At 41.8% G+C, this 21,758-nt stretch overlaps 1 protein-coding gene across 3 annotated transcripts in view; it reads left to right on the plus strand.

Annotated features, from left to right (window-relative positions):
• LOC108265610 (tight junction protein ZO-2) overlaps positions 1-21,758 on the plus strand; it is a 57,629-nt gene that overhangs the window by 18,068 nt on the left and 17,803 nt on the right. For 2 of the 3 annotated variants that reach the window (XM_017468148.2, XM_017468149.3), the window contains exons 2-7: positions 14,809-14,862; positions 16,775-16,899; positions 17,035-17,137; positions 17,264-17,813; positions 19,043-19,146; positions 20,103-20,256. In XM_017468148.2, coding sequence (XP_017323637.1) covers positions 14,809-14,862; positions 16,775-16,899; positions 17,035-17,137; positions 17,264-17,813; positions 19,043-19,146; positions 20,103-20,256 — 1,090 coding nt within the window. Of the gene's footprint in view, positions 1-2,030; positions 2,285-14,808; positions 14,863-16,774; positions 16,900-17,034; positions 17,138-17,263; positions 17,814-19,042; positions 19,147-20,102; positions 20,257-21,758 lie in introns of those variants that run through there. The other variant, XM_047155712.2, reaches the window with a different exon arrangement.

Raw genomic sequence — 21,758 nt, forward strand, 5'->3', positions numbered from 1 at the left:
TTCGAGAAAAGAGAAGTGTGTATGCATGTCCTTAACAGCTTTCTACATTACAACATTTACTGCCAGGAACCTGTTCATGATATAATTTATATCACATTGCTGGAGTGCCACTGTGACAGGCCGCCTAAGTAGTGTGTCAGCTCTCTGATCTGCAGGAGATTGTACAGGAGAGGTATTATTAGCGGAAGGAGAAGTGGATAAGGAATGTCACATTTGTCTACTTGAGCCGTTTATACACACTGTAGAAGAGATACCTAGACCAGTAGTCCTGACTGACCCTTTCTTCTGATTGACACCGAGTGTATGTCAGCAGCCTGAATCAGTGTGGAGGTATTTAGGCTGCTCCGCAGCTGACACCCATCCGATCTCACCTCCAGATAAAGATTTATCCCAGTCAGAGGATTTAAATGTGCCAGTTATCTCCTCTTGTTCAGCTAGATATAGACGACTAGGATGTAGGTCAGACACCTAGTAGGTCTATACTTTTCATAAGAATACTAAGCACTGTGTAAGAAATGCTGTAGCTGAAGTTTAAATAGTAAAGTGTAGATTTGAGTTGGAACACCATCACTTTGAATTCAGGACCAATAACAAAAAACAATACTACGGGGGGAAAAGAAGTCATTTCAGTGTGTTTAAAACAAATACGGGATGGAATATACTGTTTTATACGACAGCCCTATGTATGATTTACGTAATCTAATGCAAAAAAAGTGCTATTATTTAGCAAAGATGTATGATGGTGTTGATATGGTGTACAGAGATGTCTAACTGAGTCTCCAGTGTCAGTACATTTTCCACCATGGTAAGGTCTTCACAACCTGGTTTCTTGGTAACATAACACATGTTTTTTTTTGTTTGTTTGTTTTTTGGTCTTGTTAACTTCGAGAGAGAGAGAGAGAGAGAGAGAGAGAGAGAAAAGTTGCACCACACTACCCCCACTGTGGATTATTTTCCTATCGCAACATACATATTTAGCACATGTAAGCTAACTAACATTGTTTCATGTCGCAACTGGGGATTTGCTAAGTCAGAGCATCCATTATTCATTCGCATTCATATTTGAAAACTGAGGTCAACATTCCTTTAGGATATGAAACTTTAATCAGGATCAGTTCGCGATTCTGACACAAAATGTGATTAAACAATTTCAGTCACCATGGGAATTCTCTGAAACCGGCAATTAAAAAGGGTCACCACAGAATTAGTATCTAATTCAAATTCTCTCCTGCCTCCTGAAATATTGAACATAGCCTTTCATGAAGAATTAAAAAATAATGCAGTGTGATGCTCATCCACAATTGATTAGTAGCAGCCTGCTGCATAAATATATAATAATGTGAAAGCTTAAAGATGAACTCTTTCAGAATTCATTTGTGTCCAGTAGGACGTATCTAAACAGTGTAGGTGTTAATTCAACACTGGGGGTTTTGCTGTGTAGACTCAGGACAGCTATGTGTCTGGTAGAGATGGGGGACTGAGACACAGTGAGTATAGGTAAGATGCTTTACAGACAATTTATGTATATAATGATTGTTAATATACGTCCCAAATTGCATTACCTCAGGTTAATCATTACATTCATCTCCATTAAGGCACAGTGTATGTTTCTGCCTGACCTCCATTAGCTAGTAAGCATATCTGTATTCTGTGTAAGAGCTGTGTGTGTGTGTCTAGTTGGCACAGACCATCATTCTCTTTCGTCATGGCTTCTTATTGTATCCTACGCATGATAGTAAAGCCTTTATTTGGAGGCATCCCCGTTCGAGTGGACAAAACAAAGGCCATGCTTGTGTGAATGTCATGCATTGTGCTCCTCTTTTTCTGCCAGTGTGAATGCTTTTCACAATTTATAGACATCACTTTTTGCGATGACAAGCTGAGCTCACTCCGTTGGTGAGGGTGTCGTAATATTTGGACTGAAAGAATGAATATGCAGTTTCGATTTACGCCTGGTGACTACAGGAATATGTAAAAGTGTTTTAATTTAATTATGCACTTGTCCATTTTGTCTATCTGTCTATCAACAGCTACCAACTGGGGAGGGGGAGGGTTATCATGTGCTTCATCCATGATAATTGAAGCCAGGAAAGCGCTATCCGCCCTCTTCCGCATACATGAGCTCACAGACACCCACGATTGGCTAGAGCCACTGGGATTGACAGGGGTGAGAGAGTATGACATCCCTCCCTCCCAGAGAGCATGGCGGATTTTGCTCATTTGGTTCCCAGCCATGGATGGCTGTGGCATCATCTGGATTTGATATTGCGATCACCAGGCAATAGTATGAAGGCCTTTCTTTTCTTTTCTTTTTTTTTTTAAACATATATCTTTTTCTTTTCTCATCCTTTTGCTTTTTTATGATTGTTTACAATTTCTGTTTAACAGTCTAGAAAAAAATAACTTGATATACTGCTAACAAGGTTCTTATTCAGTCCGTACAGGATTTTTGTGATTGTTGCAGCCAAAAAAAATGCTCGTTTTTGCTGCGGCTTCTTTCAAATTTTGAGGTGCAATTTGCGGCGTTTTTGTGTGTATTATTTATTTATTTATTTTTGTGGAAAACTGCTTGAATTGGTGAAATTGCAGTTGCACAAAGTAATGTTTCGCAGTAATGTTGTTTTGGTAAATGAGACCTTTAGCTGTACTCATGTTTGACACATGTTAATCGAAGAGGGTCTTGGGTTGAATGCGCGTTGTGATGATGTCACATGGCATGTTGCGATGACGTCGCATGGTGCGTCTTGGCCCAAATCTGCAGCAAATCTGCAGTAATTTAGAAAAATTGCAAGCTCCTCTGATTATTGCACAGTTTGCTTGATTTTGCATTGATTTCTGTGATCACAAAATGGTAAAATCCTGGAGGGACTGATTATGGTCACGGCATGATCAAGTAGTTGATCTTTCTTTAAGTGTGTCTCAAAGTTCTCTCGCCAACTTTTCTTTTTTTTCCCCTATCTCTCAAGGTTAATAACACCAAAAAGGGCAGTTTGTCATATTATGGGCAAAAAAAAGTTCTGAAGACTTCTCCATGGTGTGAAACTTAATTAGTATTATTTATATTATATTATTTGTCATTACACTTGGCATCCATTGTACATGTACCTGTGTAAGGTGTTACTATAGAAACAATAACGTATTAGAATGAGTGCATTAATATAAAGCATTAATATAAAGCCTTACAGCCAACATATTGTCAGAGCTGCTCTTATAGAACATTAATCAACACCTTCTGACCAATTAGATTCAAGAATGTCTTGGGCTGCTAATATATATCCAGTATGTGTATGTATTATACGAATCTTGCCTTACATCTGTATTCATTTAGAATGGTTGGAATTATTTAGCCGTAATTTGTACAGTAGAATTTACTTGAACAGTACTAACTAGCACACACATCTGGACAGTCATAGGGTCACGAATGAGCCGTATGTCATGAGCAGTCGATGAGGTCAGACTCGATGACTCACCCTGAGCAGGAACTTTGCATTATAGGGAAATGTAGGCTTGTGTGTGTGTGTGTGTGTGTGTGTGTGTGTGTGTGTGTATGTGTGTGTGTGTGTGTGTGTGTGTGTGTGTGTGTCTGTGCTGTCAGTTTCTGTGAAGAAGACGAGGGCTGCTTGGATTGGGGGAGTGTGCATATTAGAAGATGGGGTGTGTGTGTGTGGGGGTGTGTGTGTGTGTGGTGACTCAGAAAGGTGGTCTGCAGCTCTGATTAATTTAAACACACTGGAATGTTTGGATGTAAATCCTGATAATCTACCGTCAGATTCTGGCTGTGTGCAGTTTCTTGTCAATCAAATCCATTAGATTTCCTCCTTCTGAGTGTGATTGACATTTGCTCCATGTTGCGTGCAGATTAGTCTCCTAATTAAAAGGCTGTAGAATAAATTGGATGAGGTTTGAGGCGGATCCTTTATTTCCTGATTAATCCTCACTGCGGTGTGATTCAGCCCTGATGCAGGAAGTCAGGAAGTCATCAGCCGCCCTAGACTTCTGTTTCTACAGTGTTAAACATCTAACCGTGTGACCTACCAGCGCTGCCTCCTTGAATCCCAGTGCTGCGGTGTGTTAAAGGGACATGTCCAATTTTTAGATTGACATTTTATTTACACAAGATCTTTTGAATGTTTAAATTGAAAGCCAAGTTGAACTAAGGTCACAAACCAGTCATCTGTGTAGCCTGGTTGTAGAGCTGGCAATATAAAAATACATCAATAACAATTGATGCATTCACAAATGTACACTCAAAAACCACTTTACAATGTTGATGGTTCTGCCCGTCTGCTATTCATTGTTTATCCGGCTTTATGCCAGAGCCATATCTCCCTGTAGTTCTCGCCTAGTTTCCCTCTGAAGTTAAGCAGGGTTGAGCTTGGCCAGTACCTGGATGGGAGACCTACTGGGGAAAACGAAGATTTCTGGTGGAAGTGGTATTAGTGATGCAAGCAGGGGGCGCTCACACTGTGGTCTGTGTGGGGACTATTGCCCCAGGGACACTATACTGTAAAAACAGCACTGTCTTTCGGATGACTCTCTGTGGTCATTAAAAATCCCAGGACACTTATTGTAAAAGGGGTGTAACCCAGGTGTCCTGGTGGAATTCCCCCACTGGCCCTTCTCTATCATGGCCCCCTAATAATCCCCATTTCTGAATTGGCTACATCACTCTCTCCTCTCCACTAATAGCTGGTGTGTGGTGGGTGTTCTGCGCACTATGGTTGCTGTTGCATCATCCAGGTGGATGCTTGACACTAGTGGAGGTTGAGGAGATTTACCCCATACTATGTAAAGCACTTTGAGTGCCTAGAAAAGTGCTATGTAACTGTAACTAAATTCTTTGTGTGTTAAGTCTATTTGTTTATCTACCTGTCAGTACCAGGTTGTGACCTCTCCCTGTCTGTCTCACACCCATGCATTGTTGGCATACATACATTCTGGACAATGTGGTGCTGACAGTGAGGTAAATGGGCGTTTGGTGCCACACAACTCCAATTTTTTTTTTTTTTTGGTGCTCTCTTGGTTGGCTGATGTTCAGCCCTGTTTTATTTACCTGCTTGTGTTTTGTTTTGTTTTTTTTTACTCAACATGTACACCTTGAATCATTTCTGTTCTGTTCTCCTTCACTGGACATGTAAAACATTTACTCTTTAATGCCGCTTGACCTTTGACCCCATGCTGCTTTTTTGACCTAGAGTTTGTAGTTGCTGTGCCATAGAAGAATTTTCTTTGGTTCATTAAGAACCTTATGACTAAATATTCTGACACTTTGGTGTGGAAAATGATTATTCAGTAATATATCATCAACTGAAAGGTTCTTTACTAAAAATGGCTCTGCTATTGCACTTATATTGCACGGCTCTAAAGAAACCCATCTTTTCTACCACCTTTATTTTCAAGCGTGTACATCAGTGAGCATATTTACTTTTTTTTGTGACTGCTGTTCAGTCTGAGACTCTCGTTAGCATGATATCTCGAGAACGAGTGGTTTATTGTTTGTAGGAATGATATGGAGTTATCATTGCAACCAGCAGATGAACTGATTAGATTTTGGAATTGAAAAGAGTCAAGGTCACAGCGAGGTCAGATGAAATAGTTTTTCTTCGAAAGCTTCCTTCCTGGTTGAAGTATATTTTTAAAGGTATTTGGCATACAGATTAGTAACAAGAAAGACTTGACTTCCTTGTGGACGGCGTCCGTGTTGAGTTCAACTTTTTTCTTACTCCTGCTTGCTCCCAAAGGATCCTGTCCACTCCGGCAGAAATTCCGACTAATCCCCACCCACTCCAGCTGAAATTCCGACTAATCCCACCCACTCTTGACTAATCCCTCCTCCTCCTCCCAAAATTCCAACTAAACCTGCTAGCTCTTGCCGAACGTTTGACTAATCCCACCCACTCCCGAAAAAACTTCTGAACGTCTCCCGCAGATAGTTTGATTAATCTCGATTAATTCAGAAAGAATTCTGTCTAATCTCACTGGCTAACAAACTAAAGCTTAGTGTATGCAGTGTGCACCGGCCCAGCAGCGCAATTTTCTTACAATTTTGTTCTGCTATTTATTTATTTATTTATTTATTCAAGCCCTTTTTTGTTTTTCTCAGTGATCAGTTGCATATGGTGAACCGTTCTGCGAATATTTGTAAGTACAGCGATGAGAAACGTCCATTGAGAGGACGAGAGGAAATCGAATTCGTCCGCAATCGTGCACAGCAGATCCCTGAACCCAGTGTATCATCCGTTCGTTTGTGTGTGTGAGTGCAAGGACACAATGAAAGCACAATAATATTGCTTCTATTAGAATTCATTTAGCATGGCATACTCAAGCAGCAAAAATAAACACATGTAAACACATGATTTGAATGGTATAAAATAGCTACAATTCTTTTCACTATACACTGCCTGTGTCTTCCCAAACAATATTACCTCCACCTTTTTTTTTTATTTCTCTTTTTTTTTCGCTTGTTGCTGTTTGAAATCGTGACAGTTGCTTAACAGACAGTGGCTTAACGTTTCTTCTGGTGAGAAAGCAGGATTTGCAGAGAGACGAGATACACTTGAAGAGGGATCCCTCAAGATGAATGATCGTGTAATGTCTGAGCATCGTCTGCAAGTGATCGTGAATTGTGCACGCCCGAGTCATACAAGTCATGTAATGTGAAGTGATTAGCGATCCTGAGTGAAGCCGTGTAGTGTGTTCATCGGTTCCGTTCCGCTAAACATAAACAGATTCATACGTTAAACTACGGCGATCATCACCAAGATGAAACGTTTCTTGAAGACGAACGATCGAGTGACGTCCACTTTGCATGAAACACAGTAAGCTCGTCATGCACTGCATGCAATACGCTCCCATGTTCCAACATGACCTTTCTTCGTCCCTTTACCTTGTGTTGTGTCCCAGCAGATTTGGAGAGTCGCACGATTGCCGCGAACATGTTCTTGTTTGTGAAAGCTTTAGAAGCAGAGGGACACTTTGCCGAGTGGGTGCAATGTTGAAATATTAAAACGTGCACGCTAGTGTGCTGCAGATAACAGCATCTACTGCAGATCAGTGCGAGATAACATGTAGACATACAGAGAGAGAGAGAGAGACCGTGTGTGTGTGTGTGTGTGTGTACAATACCATATATATGTGAATTGTGTATGTCTGTGTGAGCCTCAATAAGTGAGCACATGTGTGTTTGTGTACAAGTATGTAGGCCATTATTGTATTTCGATTACCTAACATAGGGAGCAGTCCGGAGCAGAGAGAGGAGAGAGAGGGATGCGGTTTGGAGATAAGAGTTCTCTCCGCTCTGTGTGTGTGTGTGTGTGAGGCCAGTAGCCAACAGACGGCTGAGCTTGGCTTACGGATCTGCCCATGAAAACGGCACTGTGCTGAAAGTGGGCTCGCGCCGTCCGATCAGTCAGGACTCGCCAAGGCTCTGTGAGTTTTATTTTTAGCCTCACTGCCTCCCTCCTTCCCTCCCTCTCTCCTTGTCGATCTCACCCTCCCCTTCTTCCTCCCTCCTCCCTCTCCGTCTCTCTCTCTCTCTCTCTCTCTCTCTCTCTCTCTCTCTCGAGCTCCTGATCCGCTCCGCCACAGCTCCTAATGAGATTGGAGCAGGGGCGGCCATGGGGAGAGATGAGCGTGGACTGGCTGCCATGGAACTGCTGCGTGTGTTTGCGGAGAGCCACCGGCGGCCGGACAGTGCGTGTGGAGGTGCGGGCCGAGAGCCGGCCGCTCAGAGACGACTTCATCATCCTCTATGCCCCCAGTCGGGCACCACCATGCCTGCTCAGACTGGTGGGGGCGTAGAGAGAGAGAGAGAGAGAGAGAGAGAATATCGCGGTCGCTCCATCCTCCGGGGATGATTAAACCCTCCTCAGGCAGCGTCTCCTCCTCCCCTCCCCCTCATAGCAAGTTGATTTGTGCGGAAAGTGCTTTTTGATGTGCTAGTCAATGCAGCTCTGGAGTTTGTCTCCGAGTGTCTGTAGTGTCGGGTTACGTGTGCGTTGGGAAAGTAAAAGAAGGCAGAAGAGATTGTTTGTTTATTTGTTTGTTTAACCATTATTCAACTTAGTTGTTTTGTTGTGCATGCCCCTTTTGGTTGTTTGTGGTGTTGGAATTGAACCAGAGCAGGGAGTGAGATATGTGTGTGTAGCATGGAGCAGCAGTGATGGTGATGATGCTGGAATACAAAATTTAGGAGTCTGTCTTTATGCATCCTGGAATGTGTTTGTGGATTTCAGTATCTGCTGTCGCATAGCGCACAGTCAGATTCCTCTGCTGTAATGCTCTTTGAGTGTGTGTGGGTGTTTGTGTGTGTGTGTACATAGGATTTGAACTCTGACACTGCAATAGTCTGTGCCTCTGCAGCCCGTGGCCTGTACTCTGGCTCGGCCATCCATCAGTGTGTGTTTGTAGTGTACTTTATACGACTGAGTTTGGACTGAAACCGTGCACCGCACTGCTGCGCGTCTCTAACGTGACTGTACTCTCGCTGCCATTCAGATGCTGTGTTTGTGTAAAACGATTCCGAGCCTGAATCTCCATGTTGTGTCTGTATGATCAGTGTATAAAGTTCTGCACACCGCTTGGCTTTGCAGAGAGATTCACTTCGGGGTGCACCGATCATTCATATTATCAGTATTTGCCCAATATTTGTCCTGTACGTACCTGTATCTGCTGATAAAGATGAATTTTTGCCAGACGGTGTATACTATATAGTAGGGGAAGTGTATACACTGACATCTGGGTCATTCCTTATGTGTTACCATTTGGACGTCAAGGGATTACATGGCTTATGGTGCAAGGGGGTTATCCTGAATACATATACACTCACTGGTCATTTTAATAGGAATACCTGTACACCTGCTCATTTATGCAGTGATGTGGTCTTCTGCTGTTGTAGCTCATCCACCTCAAGGTTTGATGTGTTGTGCGTTCTGAGATGCTTTTCTGCTCACCACGGTTGTAAAGAATGCTTATGGGAGTTACTACAGACTTCCTGTCAGCTCAAACCAGTCTGGTCATTCTCCTCTGATCTCTCTTTTATCAACAAGGTGTTTCAGCCTGCAGACCCTCCGCACACCGGAGGTTTTTTGTTTTTCGCACCATTCTGTGTAAACTCTAGAGAGTGGTGTGTGTGTGAGAGAGAGAGAGGAAAATCCCAGGAGATTAGCAGTTTATGAAATACTCACTCAAACCAGCCCATCTGGCTCCGACAACCATACTACGGTTAAAGTCACAGAGATCGCGCTTTTCCCCCCATTCTGATGTTTGCTGTGAACATTAACTGACGCGCTTGATCTGTATCTGCATGATTTTTGCCTTGTGCTGCTGCCACATGATTGGCTCATTAGATAATGGGCAGACGTACAGGTGTTCCTAATAAAGAGGACTGTTCTATTCTTCAGAGGAAATTAATTATGGGTTTACTCCATTTTGTTAGGAAGCATGGGTACAAGACAGAACATAACAAGATGGGAATGAGAAGGCCCGATTATCTCGTATCAGCAAATTTATCTAATTATCGATGTGGTGAAGTTTTCCGTAAGGCGCTGTTTATGGACGGAGACTCCAATGTCAGCACTAAGGACGAACAACGTTGTTCTTCGTGGTTTTTAAGTAACAAGCTGCACTTTTTATGCCTTAATAAATCTGGAGTTTCTGGCTGCTATAACATAAACGCTAAGTTGTTCGGTGGACATTCCTCAAGATTATATGTAACCGTAAAAGGATAAAACATACAATGAGGGGGGTTTTTAATGAAAAAATTGTAATCATTGGCAAACGCTTGTCGTGTGAGATGGGGGGGCGGGGGAAATATTGACTGAAATATTGAAATATTCATGAAATATTCTTGAAAATCATAGTTTATTGAGGAAGTTTTCAGTAGGAGATCGTAGTCGTGTTTATTTTGTTGTTATGGTAGACGTATGACTGGGGTCATACACAGAAACACACAGACATGTACTGTACAATGGCGAGAGTGGCTTCAGTTAGTAATATTGGAAATACCGCATATGAGGAATGACCCTGATATTAGTAAATCCTGAATAATATTAGATTATATTTTGCAGTATATTGCACTGCATTTCCATTGCGTAAGGGCACGGAAGCAGGTGTGTGTGGCTCCGTGTCTCTCGGGTAGAAAGTGAATTTTTAGCTTTGCCAGCTGTGTTTGTGTTTGTGTGCTGTAGCCTTTTTATGGCCTCACACTGGCCTTGACATGTTATTTATGTGATGTTTGCTGAGAGATCCATGTTTCCTGCTTGATCAGCATCAGCGCCGGAGTGCTCTCACTCCTTCTTCTTCAGTCTCACAGCTTTGCCACTAATGCAGGCACGCAAAACGAGCAGGATACAAGGTTGGACATCAGGTGTGGGATTAGTTAAGACTAGAGCCATGGGAATTACCAGCTGTAATGATGTTTGTATGAGTGGGCGTGCACGTTTCAGGTTTCTAGGTTACGTGCTATGTACATATGTACTATTTAGGCTACGTGTGTCTGTGTGTGTGTGAAACGATTGCAGCAGCTCTTTGTATTTTGTGTAGCCATAGTCAAATGCTAGGTAGTGTAGACTGCAGAGGTCTGTGCTAATACGCTGGGCTTCTTCTGCATTGTGGATGATGTAGCAGGAACATAACACATAAACACACACACACACACACACACACACACACACACACACACAAACACACACACACATACACCTGCCAGTCTGCAGCAGTAGAGGTAGAGAGATACTGTCGTGTTTATAGGTATCATGAGATTATAGCATTAAGCCCTAATTCTATCCAGAGATCATGTATTTCCAAATCAGTCAATCCTGTGGAAGCAGCGCAGTGCATTAAATCATGCTCATACCGGTCATGAGCTTCAGTTAATGTTCACATCAAACATCAGAATGCAGGAAAAAAGTGATCTCAGTGAATTTGACCATGGCATGGTAGTTGGTGCCAGATGGGCTGGTTTGAGTATTTCAGAAACTGCTGATCTCCTGTGTTTTTGTTCACGCACAACAGTCTATAGAGTTTACACTGAATAGTGTGTGTGTGGGGTAGTGGTGGAGGGGGAACGACACCTCCATTGAGCGGCAGTTTTGCGGGTGGAAAAGCCTTGTTGTTGATGGAGGTCAGAGAAGAATTGCCAGGCAGGTTTGAGCAGACAGGAAGGCTCCAGTAACATAACCATACTGAGCAGAAAAGCATCTCAATGAACGTTGACGGTGCTGGGCGACAAAAGCAGAAACACCACATTGGGTTCCTGTCAGCCAAGAACAGGAATCTGAGGCTACAGTGGGAACAGGTTCACCGGAACTAGAATATTTGCTCTTTTTTCAAACTGTCCAGTTTTTAGTGAGCGTCTGTTTGCGTGATATTATGCAGTGCACTGCTGCCACATTATTGGCCGGTTGGATAGTTCCATGAATATGCACGTGTACATCATGAAGTGTATAAAAAATCAGCCTTGTCCAGGAAGCAAAAAGAATAAAAATCTGCAAGATAAGTGTCTGTCAGCTTGGCTCAGCGCCACATACATGTGCTTGTGAGCGCTGCAGGGATTCGAGCAGCCTGAGCACCATGCTGGAGATCAGAGACCTGACCTTATTCTGATTACTTTCCTTAAGTAAGAGCTGAGAGCTGCGCTCTTGAGCACTGGGGTTTCTGGGTTAGTTCTCAAGATGGGGAGAGAGAGAGAGAGAGAGAACGAACTGAAGTACAAACTTTTTACGGAAGCGGTGGCATTTAAAAAGAACCCCAATGTGTCTGTCGAGAAACCAGTTCAAAATGGTGACCTTAACAGATTAGTATGCTAATATTTTATTTTTATTTTTTTAAACCTTAATTGTGACTTTGGGAACAAAATTCCAAATCTGAAGTTCACTATCCAAAACCTGGCAAAGTGACATTTTACACTCAATTTTTATCTAGCTTTCAGATTTTCCATCTAGAACATCTTGGTAATCTGGTGTTTTGTTGTGACATTCAAAAGGAGGGAGGGTCGTTATATAACCAGTTGTGTTATGTGGTTAGTTCTGAGAAAAGGTTTTAGTTTGTGCAGTCTAGATTATAAAGCTGAGTTATATAATGCTTTATAAATGTTTTTGTGTGAAGCTTCTATTTCTTTCTTCTGTTGATGCAGCTGTTGGAAGTAAGATGATTAGTTGAGAGATTTAGGGGTCTTTTTTTAGGGGTCATACATTTTTAATAGAACCACCTGCAGTAGGTGAGCATACAGTTGTATTGTTTGACTGTGGAGTTTGAGATGCTCATGTTTTACAGTGGCACTCCGATTGTTGAGTTTGAGATGGTCATGTTTTCCGGTGGTACTCCGATTGTTGAGTTTGAGATGGTCATGTTATGCGGTGGTACTCAGATTGTGGAGTTTGAGATGCTCATGTCTTGCCGTGGTATTCAGATTGTGGAGTTTGAGATGCTCATGTCTTGCCGTGGTACTCTGATTGTGGAGTTTGAGATGCTCATGTTTTGCCATGGTACTCCGATTGTTGAGTTTGAGATGGTCATGTTATGCGGTGGTACTCTGATTGTGGAGTTTGAGATGCTCATGTTTTGCCATGGTACTCTGATTGTGGAGTTTGAGATGCTCATGTTTTGCCGTGGTACTCTGATTGTGGAGTTTGAGATGCTCATGTTTTGCCGTGGTACTCTGATTGTGGAGTTTGAGATGCTCATGTTTTGCCGTGGTACTCTGATTGTGGAGTTTGAGATGCTCATGTTTTGCCATGGTACTCTGATTGTGGAGTTTGAGATGCTCATGTTTTGCCGTGGTACTCTGATTGAGGAGTTTGAGATGCTCATTTTTTCCGGTGGTACTCTGATTGTGGAGTTTGAGATGCTCATGTTTTGCCATGGTACTCTGATTGTGGAGTTTGAGATGGTCATGTTTTGCCGTGGTACTCTGATTGCGGAGTTTGAGATGCTCATTTTTTCCGATGGTACACTGATTGAGGAGTTTGAGATGCTCATTTTTTCCGATGGTACTCTGATTGTGGAGTTTGAGATGGTCATGTTTTGCCGTGGTACTCTGATTGCGGAGTTTGAGATGCTCATTTTTCCCGATGGTACTCTGATTGCAGAGTTTGAGATGCTCATTTTTTCCAATGGTACTCTGATTGCGGAGTTTGAGATGCTCAGGTTTCGCGGTGGTACTCTGATTGCGGGGTTTGAGATGCTCATTTTTTCCGATGGTACTCTGATTGCAGAGTTTGAGATGCTCGTTTTTTCCGGTGGTACTCTGATTGCGGAGTTTGAGTGGATCGTGTTTTGTGGTGGTACACTGATGGAAGAGTTTGTGCATGATACTGGGTTTGTGATTGGCTCCCAGGTCATCATATTGACACAGATGTCTGTCTGCTTATCTGGGAACATTGGCACCCTCGAGCTGTGTGTGTGTCTTTGTGTGTATGAGTAGTTTTTGATTTGAGAACTGTAGCTTTGTTCACAGAGGACACAAGGGCAGCAGTACAGTCAAATTAGTTCACATAAAATCATTCTGGAGTGTTCCGTCTCTCCCTCTCTCTCTCTCTCTCTCTCTCTCGCTCACTCTGTACCAAATTGATCTCATTAAAAACACAAAAATGTCCATGAACTTGTGTAAAACAAAGAGACAGCAGGACCATCCATCAGACTGTACTGCTACCAATAGTACATCCCTTTTCCTTTCATCTGCACTGCTTTGGTCAATACAGGAAAAATATTGAACAAGTGCTCTGTTTGAGTTATTTTAAATAATTTGAATATAAAGAACAGTTCATAAAGTCATATAATTGGACAACACTGGAGTTTTGTTGTTTTGTCTCTTTAGTCCTGCTCGTTAGATTCTCAATGAAATCATGACTAGGAAGTGAAAGTGCAGCCCAAATATGAGGATAATAACATCTATGTTGGGGAAATCAAACAGGAATCACATCCCTGTTACACATAGGCCCGAAACCGAGAGGACCATAAGTGAATATATTAACCTATTATTAAATAAAATGGCTGTGTTTAGGTTTACCTAATCTTGTATTCTTGTTCGATCAATCACTCTGGTAGAGCTTGATGTTTGTCTCATCTGTCTTGTCCAGACTTTACTCAACAAATCTGCATTTTAAATACCAAACCTGGACGTTTGGTTCTTGGGCCTTTCCGGTGGTTCATACTTTTCTTCATGGTAATCTACCAAGCATATATAGAATATCTATATCCACATTGATGTTTTTAATTTGTTTAGCATTTTTTTTTTTTTTTTAATGAATGGAAATTATCCTTCAGTTGTTCACTACTGTCATCTACCAGTCATTTTCACTAACTTTTGGTCCCTCAAGTTTAGATATGGCTTTTATTCTTATTCTTATTCTTATGTAACACTGTGTCAAGCAAATAAAGGTGTGGAGCTAATTTCAGGGCTGGGAAATGTAAATAGAATAAATGAATGGAGAAAAAACTATTTCGATCCATTATGTGGCATTTTGAGTGGTCAGTTTGTTTTAGGTATCTTTGAAATTATATGATAGGTTTAGGTCTATAAATACTTTCTGCTTAAAAAACCTGGAGTAGAGGGACAAAACAACAAAAATTACTACTTTCAATTGACTGGCTACGTTATATGTTTTTGTTTTATAGTGATGTAAAATGAATAACTAAACAAAAGCTCAGAAGTTGGAATGTACAAATCTTGCTATGAGACCATGAGCACTGGTCCAGCCTAATGCAAATACCCCTGTGTGCTGCCACTCATACATATTCACAACCAGTGAGTAATATTTTGTTTGTACGTCATTAAGATGATATTAATATTCATATGTTTCTCTACAGAGCTCAGGAATGGAGGAGACGGTGTGGGAGCAGTACACTGTGACTCTACAGCGGGTAAGGCTTGCTATGCTTTATTTACATGTGTTATTCCTATTCTCTTTCCTCCATTCCAACTGTCTTATCAGTTCATGTGTCAGGCAGGCATGCTGCGAATTTCTGCTTTCCTTTTCCTGACTCTCTCAGAGATCCAGCTCCATTTATCTGTCCTCTAGCCACACAGGAAAAGCTCTTCTCATCTTCAGGATTAGAAATCACCCAGCTGGCCAGAGCTTTTCACAACCACCCATGTAAACACACGCATCCATTTCCTGACCAACTATTTCCTGCCATCTTCATGTATAATATATTGAGGAAGTGGTTAAGCATGTTGACATGTGCAGTGGGTGTTCCACATCAAGGGGGATCTTGTTCTTTCTCAGGAACATGGTGACCAGGGCAGAGGGAGGAAGCAGTTGCAGGATGCAGTTTGAAATTGGGGAGGTTTGGACTGAGCAGGAAGCTGGCAGAGCTCACAGCGATTTCCCATGACGGCTTTTAAAATCCCTATTTATCCGCCTAATCAATAGTCTGCACTTATCATAGTGTTGCTAGACTGTCAGGTTTTGCTCCAGTTTTACACTCACTCTAATCTTACTGACCAATGAAAATGTTTCGAGTCAACACCATGTCTCTTTCCATACTGTAAATACATACATAAATGTCTTGCTCAAGGGCATGATGGAGGTCTTATTGGAACAGCAGGGTGATCTATAACCAGCAGCCTGATACCTTGTTACTTTCCCCATAGAACAAAGCTAGGACTTGAGCGAGTAGGTTATTTGGTTGGTTATTTTTCTGCTTTAACACACCTACTAAACTATTGCATTTATTCATCTTCAGTAACCACGGTTGTGGTGGATCAGGAGCCGAGGTGGGACTATACCCTGGATGGAATGACAGACTGTCTCAGGGCGTTCCTTACATTTACACACTCACTCACATCTAAGGGTAATTCAGGATAGTTGGGAGGTGGGTGGAAGCTTGAATACCTGGAGGAAACACGGAGATGTTAAAAACATGCAAAATGCAAACAGTAACCCAAGTTCAGGATCAAACTGGGGACCGTGTAGTGGCGAGGTGGTGAGGTGGCAACACTACCTGCTGTCCCACCATGCCGTACTAAACCAAATCAGGTGTGTTAGAGCATGGAAACCACCAAACAATACTGGACCTTGGCTCTTCAGTAGTTGACTGGTGCACCTATGCCTGAAAGGCATAGTCAGCTATTTTTGTGGGAGTTAAACCAGTCAAAATTAACTGGATTGAAACTCAGATTTTCAAAGCAGCACAACCCCAGTGTTCTTTTCAACATCACACCACCAAAACACATGCACAAATGCTGTACAGACACTTCTTTTGAATGATTAGATATTATTTTAATTATAGTTTTTTTACTCACTGAGCTATACATCAGCAGTAAAAGATCTGCCACAGTTGTACCATTTACCATCCTCCCAGTCTCGTCGTTACGTTCTCTGCTGACCTAATTAAGCTTGAAGAGATTAGTTTTGGTCTGGTTGGGAGTAATAGACAGTCATTATGCTGTATTTCCCAACGTACAGCTCTAAAATGATACTGCAAATTGCTTGCTGCAGACAGTGAGGCTGTTTGTGAAGAGCAGGGCAGTGATAAAGTACAGGCCAGAGCTGGGTTTTGTACCGATGCCACCTTGCAGTGAGTTTGAACAGGAGATTAATGCTGCCAGTGTGTTCAGATACTGCCTAAAGCACAAATCTCGTCTAACTGCTCGACCATCACACTGCCTAACTGCCTCACCATCTCTGGTTATTAGAATCTTAATGTCTTCCTGTATCACTGTCTTAATATCTGTGATCTATGATTTGATCAGGACAAGAGACATTACAGTAGGAGAGCTTTAAACTTGAGAGCAGTTTTCTTCTCCTCATATTTCCATTCTGTCTCTAAGGACTCCAAGATGGGGTTTGGAATTGCTGTGTCTGGTGGCAGAGACAATCCCAACGTAGACAGCGGTGAGACATCCATCATCGTGTCTGATGTCCTGCAGGGAGGCCCAGCTGATGGCTTACTGTAGTACGTCTCCTCTCTTTTTCTGGTCTCACACGTCAGAAACCTCCCAGACTGGGGCCAAGCATCAACCCCAAACTGGTACCTTCAGTTTGCTCTGAAAAAAAGAATTTGATTGCATGTTTTTGTGCTGTTTGGCAGTGAGAATGACCGGGTTATACAGGTCAACAGCATTCCCATGGACAACGTGTCTCATTCCTTTGCTGTACAGCAACTCCGAAAATGTGGGAAAGTGGCTAAAATAGTAAGTCGTCTTCTAAGAAATTCGGTGTAAATCTTGCTTGGTTCTGGTACACCTCTGCGGCTTTTTCTAAGCATCATATCTGTTGAAATGTGATTTTATATTAGATTAACACCTGTTTTCTTACAGACTGTGAAAAGACCTCGCAAAGTTGCCGTCCTCAAGCGTCCTCCTTCCCCAGACAGGGACAGCCGGGACTACAACCTGTCCAGCTACTACCCTGAAGATAACCGCAGCACACACAGTGATCCAGATTCGGATTACCCCAGGGGCAACGGTGGACTGGGCTACCCGCGTGGACCAGAGCGGCACCGTGGCACTTTGGAGCACGAGTACCGCAGCCGGGGTCGCAGCACAGACAGATCACCCAGCCCAGTTGGGAACTACCGCAGGGATGGGAGCCGGGGACGGAGCCTGGACCGCAGTGTCAGCCCTGAGCCACGCTACCATGGGCAGCAGAGCCGTGGCCACGGGGCTGGTTACGGTGGCGGGGGCAGTCCAGCGCCAGGCTACGACCCGAAGAGATATGAGCCGGACAGGATGATGAGGAGTTACAGTAGAGATCAGTTGCAGAAGGACTCACCTTCACCTAGTAGGGGGCGTGAGAGAGATCAAGGTTACCAGGAGCCGCTGGAGCCACCGGTCAATGTCCTGCTTGTGAAAAACAGGTCCAATGAGGGTGAGACTTTACTCAAAAATGTTACTTAGTTCCAGTCCTGGAGTCCTATGAATGGCAGCTAATTCGCTAGGGAGGTGAATTTAGGAATATAGTGAAAGTAGTCCTCCTTTATTTCCAGGCCTTTATTTCCTTTATTTACTTCCTTTATTTTCTCTGGTGACAGTTTAGTGTTTGATGTTTCTCAGATTTAACAGCAGCTAATCGTCAAGCTCTTTGTAAGCTGGATCAGGTGTATTTTTGCACGGAAAGTGCTGAGCTGTGCAGTGGTGTGTTCCCTGGGGAACACAGTTGTTCATTTATGACGACCAGTTTTAAGAAAATAGGTCTACAACATTTTTGCAAAGGTGGTTATTATGCAAGTGCTCTCTCTCTCTCTGGTGTCCCATGTACCTGGATAGAGATTTTATCTCCGCTGGCAATCAGGATATTTTAATCTGATTTATATTTGGCCAAGCGATTGGCAGGAAGCGAACTTGTCTTGTGATTCTGCTTGTAACGCCCTGTCTCCTCTCATCTTTTCACCAGCAGTTCACAGCATGTAGTCTGAGCCACTGGCAACGCACTCAGTACCACTCCATCTCATTACAGCTGTAGAAAAGGCCACTGTTTGTTCAACCCTCACTGAGATCTATGTGCTCTGAAAGTACACTGAAGGTTGTGGGGAAAAGCTGCTAAGGTGCTGCTAAGATCGTTACATAATTGGTTGTGTGCTGTACCTGGTTTTGAATTTAGAGCCATAAATGTTTTTAGAATCAGGAAAGGCCGTCATATCATTCTCCTGCTATAAGTAATAGTCGCCTTGTGCCACGAGAGAGAATAAAAAACGCCAGACTCTAGAATATCTTTTACTGTATATGTGATGCAAGGGCAGAAAATAGCTGTTCATAGAACATAGAAATGTCAGAGCTGAAATGGTAAACAACAGCTTGCACCAGGCAGCACCTTGATGCTTATTTTATTGGACAATTAATTTTTTCATTTAGCATACCATTGGATAATAAATGATCTACAGGAAATGGAAAGCTTTATTGAGGCTGTTCAGTCAGTACTCTACATTTAGGCTTGATTTGATTGGCTTTCAGTCCCTGGCTGTTTGTTGGACTTTGGTGGCATTTGCCTCAGGGTTTGCTGGGTTGTAGTCATGCCAAGTCCTTAATGATGTAGTCGTTGTGGTTGAGGTCAGGATTAACTAAACAGTGAGTAACTGAAGTTTCAATCTTTTCTTAAAGAGTATGGTCTTCGGTTGGGCAGCCAGATTTTCATCAAGGAGATGACCAGCACAGGACTGGCTGCCAGAGACGGGAACCTGCAAGAGGGTGACATCATTCTCAAGGTACCTAGCAGACCTATTGGAGTTACTTTTCTGTCAAAAAGTCATTTAACACTTTAACAGTTAATCTGTTACTGTGACTATAACTCGAGTATGTCAGGTACAGTCTATTTACTGAAGCAGTAATCCCAATTTATGTCTTTAAATCATTCTTGGTGCATTTACAAATCAGTGGTTATTCTGCCAAAGCACAGAACACCTCAAAGTTTTTGACAAACATTTCACTATTAGACCATTTTGAATGTAAAACTCCATAAATAGTTCACTATACAGCGACATTCACATTGCAAGCTTCATTGCACAATTTCAAATTTATGCCCAGATCTGCACATGTGCATGGGGGGGGGGGGGGGGGGGGGGGGGTAGTACATTAATTCTCATTCATGTCTCACTAGGATCACACATGAAAGTGGAGGTCTTATGCCATGTTTTTGTGTCCAAACAGTCCTGAAATAAAGCATATCTGTGTCACATTAAGGCAGGTTTTGTGTCACTTCAGCCTGGTTGTGTTAATGTAGACTATAATAATCCGATAAGATCTGAGGAGGCGGGGCTGAACAAAACTATGACCCATGTGTACAAACTGTTAAACCTCTCCATGCAAAGTCTGCATTGGGATATATAAAGTATGACCTGAATATGTGAAAATCGATTTGCACGAGAGAAGCATTCACATATATGGGTGAAATGGCACATGTAAAATGATCTAGAAATTTTTCAGTTTTATATAAAATTACAACCTTTCACATTCACATAGGAATTTTGACACAGAACCGTCACAGATAGACAGTGTTTCCTTCACACCACAGATTATTTGTCCGTGCTTTTCTTCTCATCTTCTTTCTTTGGGTCTTTTATGGATTTTTATAGATTTTTTAAAAGTTTTTGTATAAAAAAAAAAAAAAACAGCATGAAGCCCCTTAGCAATACCTTTAACTAGTTTGTTTGCTGTGGGACAGATTAACGGGACGGTGACGGAGAACCTTTCTTTGAGTGATGCGGGGAAGCTGATCGAGAAGTCTCGAGGGAAACTTCAGCTGGTGGTGCAGAGGGACCACAGGCAGATCCTGGTCCGCATCCCGGCCCTGGCAGACAGCGACTCCGAGCCTGACGGTGAGTACACTCTGGAGCGGATCATTGATCGACGTGATTTATTTTGTGCTATCTTATACTGGACCGAAGATCTCCGTAGCTCATTAATTCAGCTTTACAAGCATCGCTATATTAAACTTTTATTCGTATAGCCCATTTATTACCTGGACTGGAGCTATAATATTAAATGATGTCAGCACAACAGAAACACAAGTATTCAGTGTGTTTGATTCAGGGTGCCATGATTCGGTTCTGAAACGGTTTTCTGCAATCAAATAACACATCTTAGCAAGTGAAAATATCTTAAATATGAGCAAATTTATTATTATTCCGCCTGATTTTAGATGCTTTTTAAAAAAAACAAACAAATCTTTTAGAAATTTTACACTATATTATCAATTTTAATCTTGACAATGTTTTTTTTATACTTGGTTTATTGTAATCTTATAATAAGAAAGATCATGTAAATTTGTCTATATTCAGGATATTCAGATGTTTTTACTTGCCAAGATGGTGATTTTTGCAGCGTTCTCAATGCAGTCTCAAGTCTATACACGATGGATTAAAACAAAATAAAAAAAAAATTATACATTTAAAGCAAAAATTAAAATGTTTTACTTTGGCTCCAGCTAAGCAAAAGCCCTGGAGCTTGCAATTGACCTCCTTTTATTATGACCTGCTTCACAACAGTGTTTTTTTTTTTCATTGAAAATATAAATGTAAAAAAATTGGATTAGGGACAACTGTACGTCGATACAGAATTGTTTAAAGAGAGAATAGAAGTGCATCAAAGAATCAATTTTTTTTTTCTCACCCCTAAAAAAAAAAACTCTGATTAAAGAATGGTGAAGCCTAGCATTCAAAGCTCCATGGTCTGGTTATTATATCACAATACTAATGCTAATTATAATCGGGTTGTGCCTTTGATATTCCAATGAGTGTTTTTAAATAGATTTAAATCAGCATTCATAGTCTGTGATGTTTGATCTGTTCAGCCTGCTGCATCATGATTTAATATAAAACACACAGATCAGGTTAATTACATCAGGTAAATATCATACACATACTGTATATGCTAGATACATTTCTTGAAATATATGACTTATACATGTGTGTATTCGTGGGTTCTCAGTATTAGTGGCCGCCCATGGTCACAATTTCAACCGTTTTATGCTTCTCGTTATTATTTGCTTCATTATTCTTGGACCCCCTAAGCAGGTTGATAGCCAGAGAGCTGCACTGATCTGAAAATGTACTGGTTCTACAAGAGCAATTTCTGTTCTTTTTATTTTACAGATAATATGTCATACTTTTAGCAGAAGGACATCAGAGACACTGCAGCACACACTGTCCGGTTACCATTAATCTTTATTATTGACTTGTGCCTTAGCTGAATTGTAAAGCTTTCAAGCCCATGCACTTAATATATTTGTGAAACCCCTACGTTTTGTGCACATATATTTTTGCTAACAGTTTTTAATATCCGTCCTAATCAATAAACTATTTTATCCATTGTTAATCCT

This window comes from Ictalurus punctatus, chromosome 5 (genome assembly GCF_001660625.3).
Source record: "Ictalurus punctatus breed USDA103 chromosome 5, Coco_2.0, whole genome shotgun sequence".
In the NCBI taxonomy this organism is placed as follows: domain Eukaryota; kingdom Metazoa; phylum Chordata; class Actinopteri; order Siluriformes; family Ictaluridae; genus Ictalurus; species Ictalurus punctatus.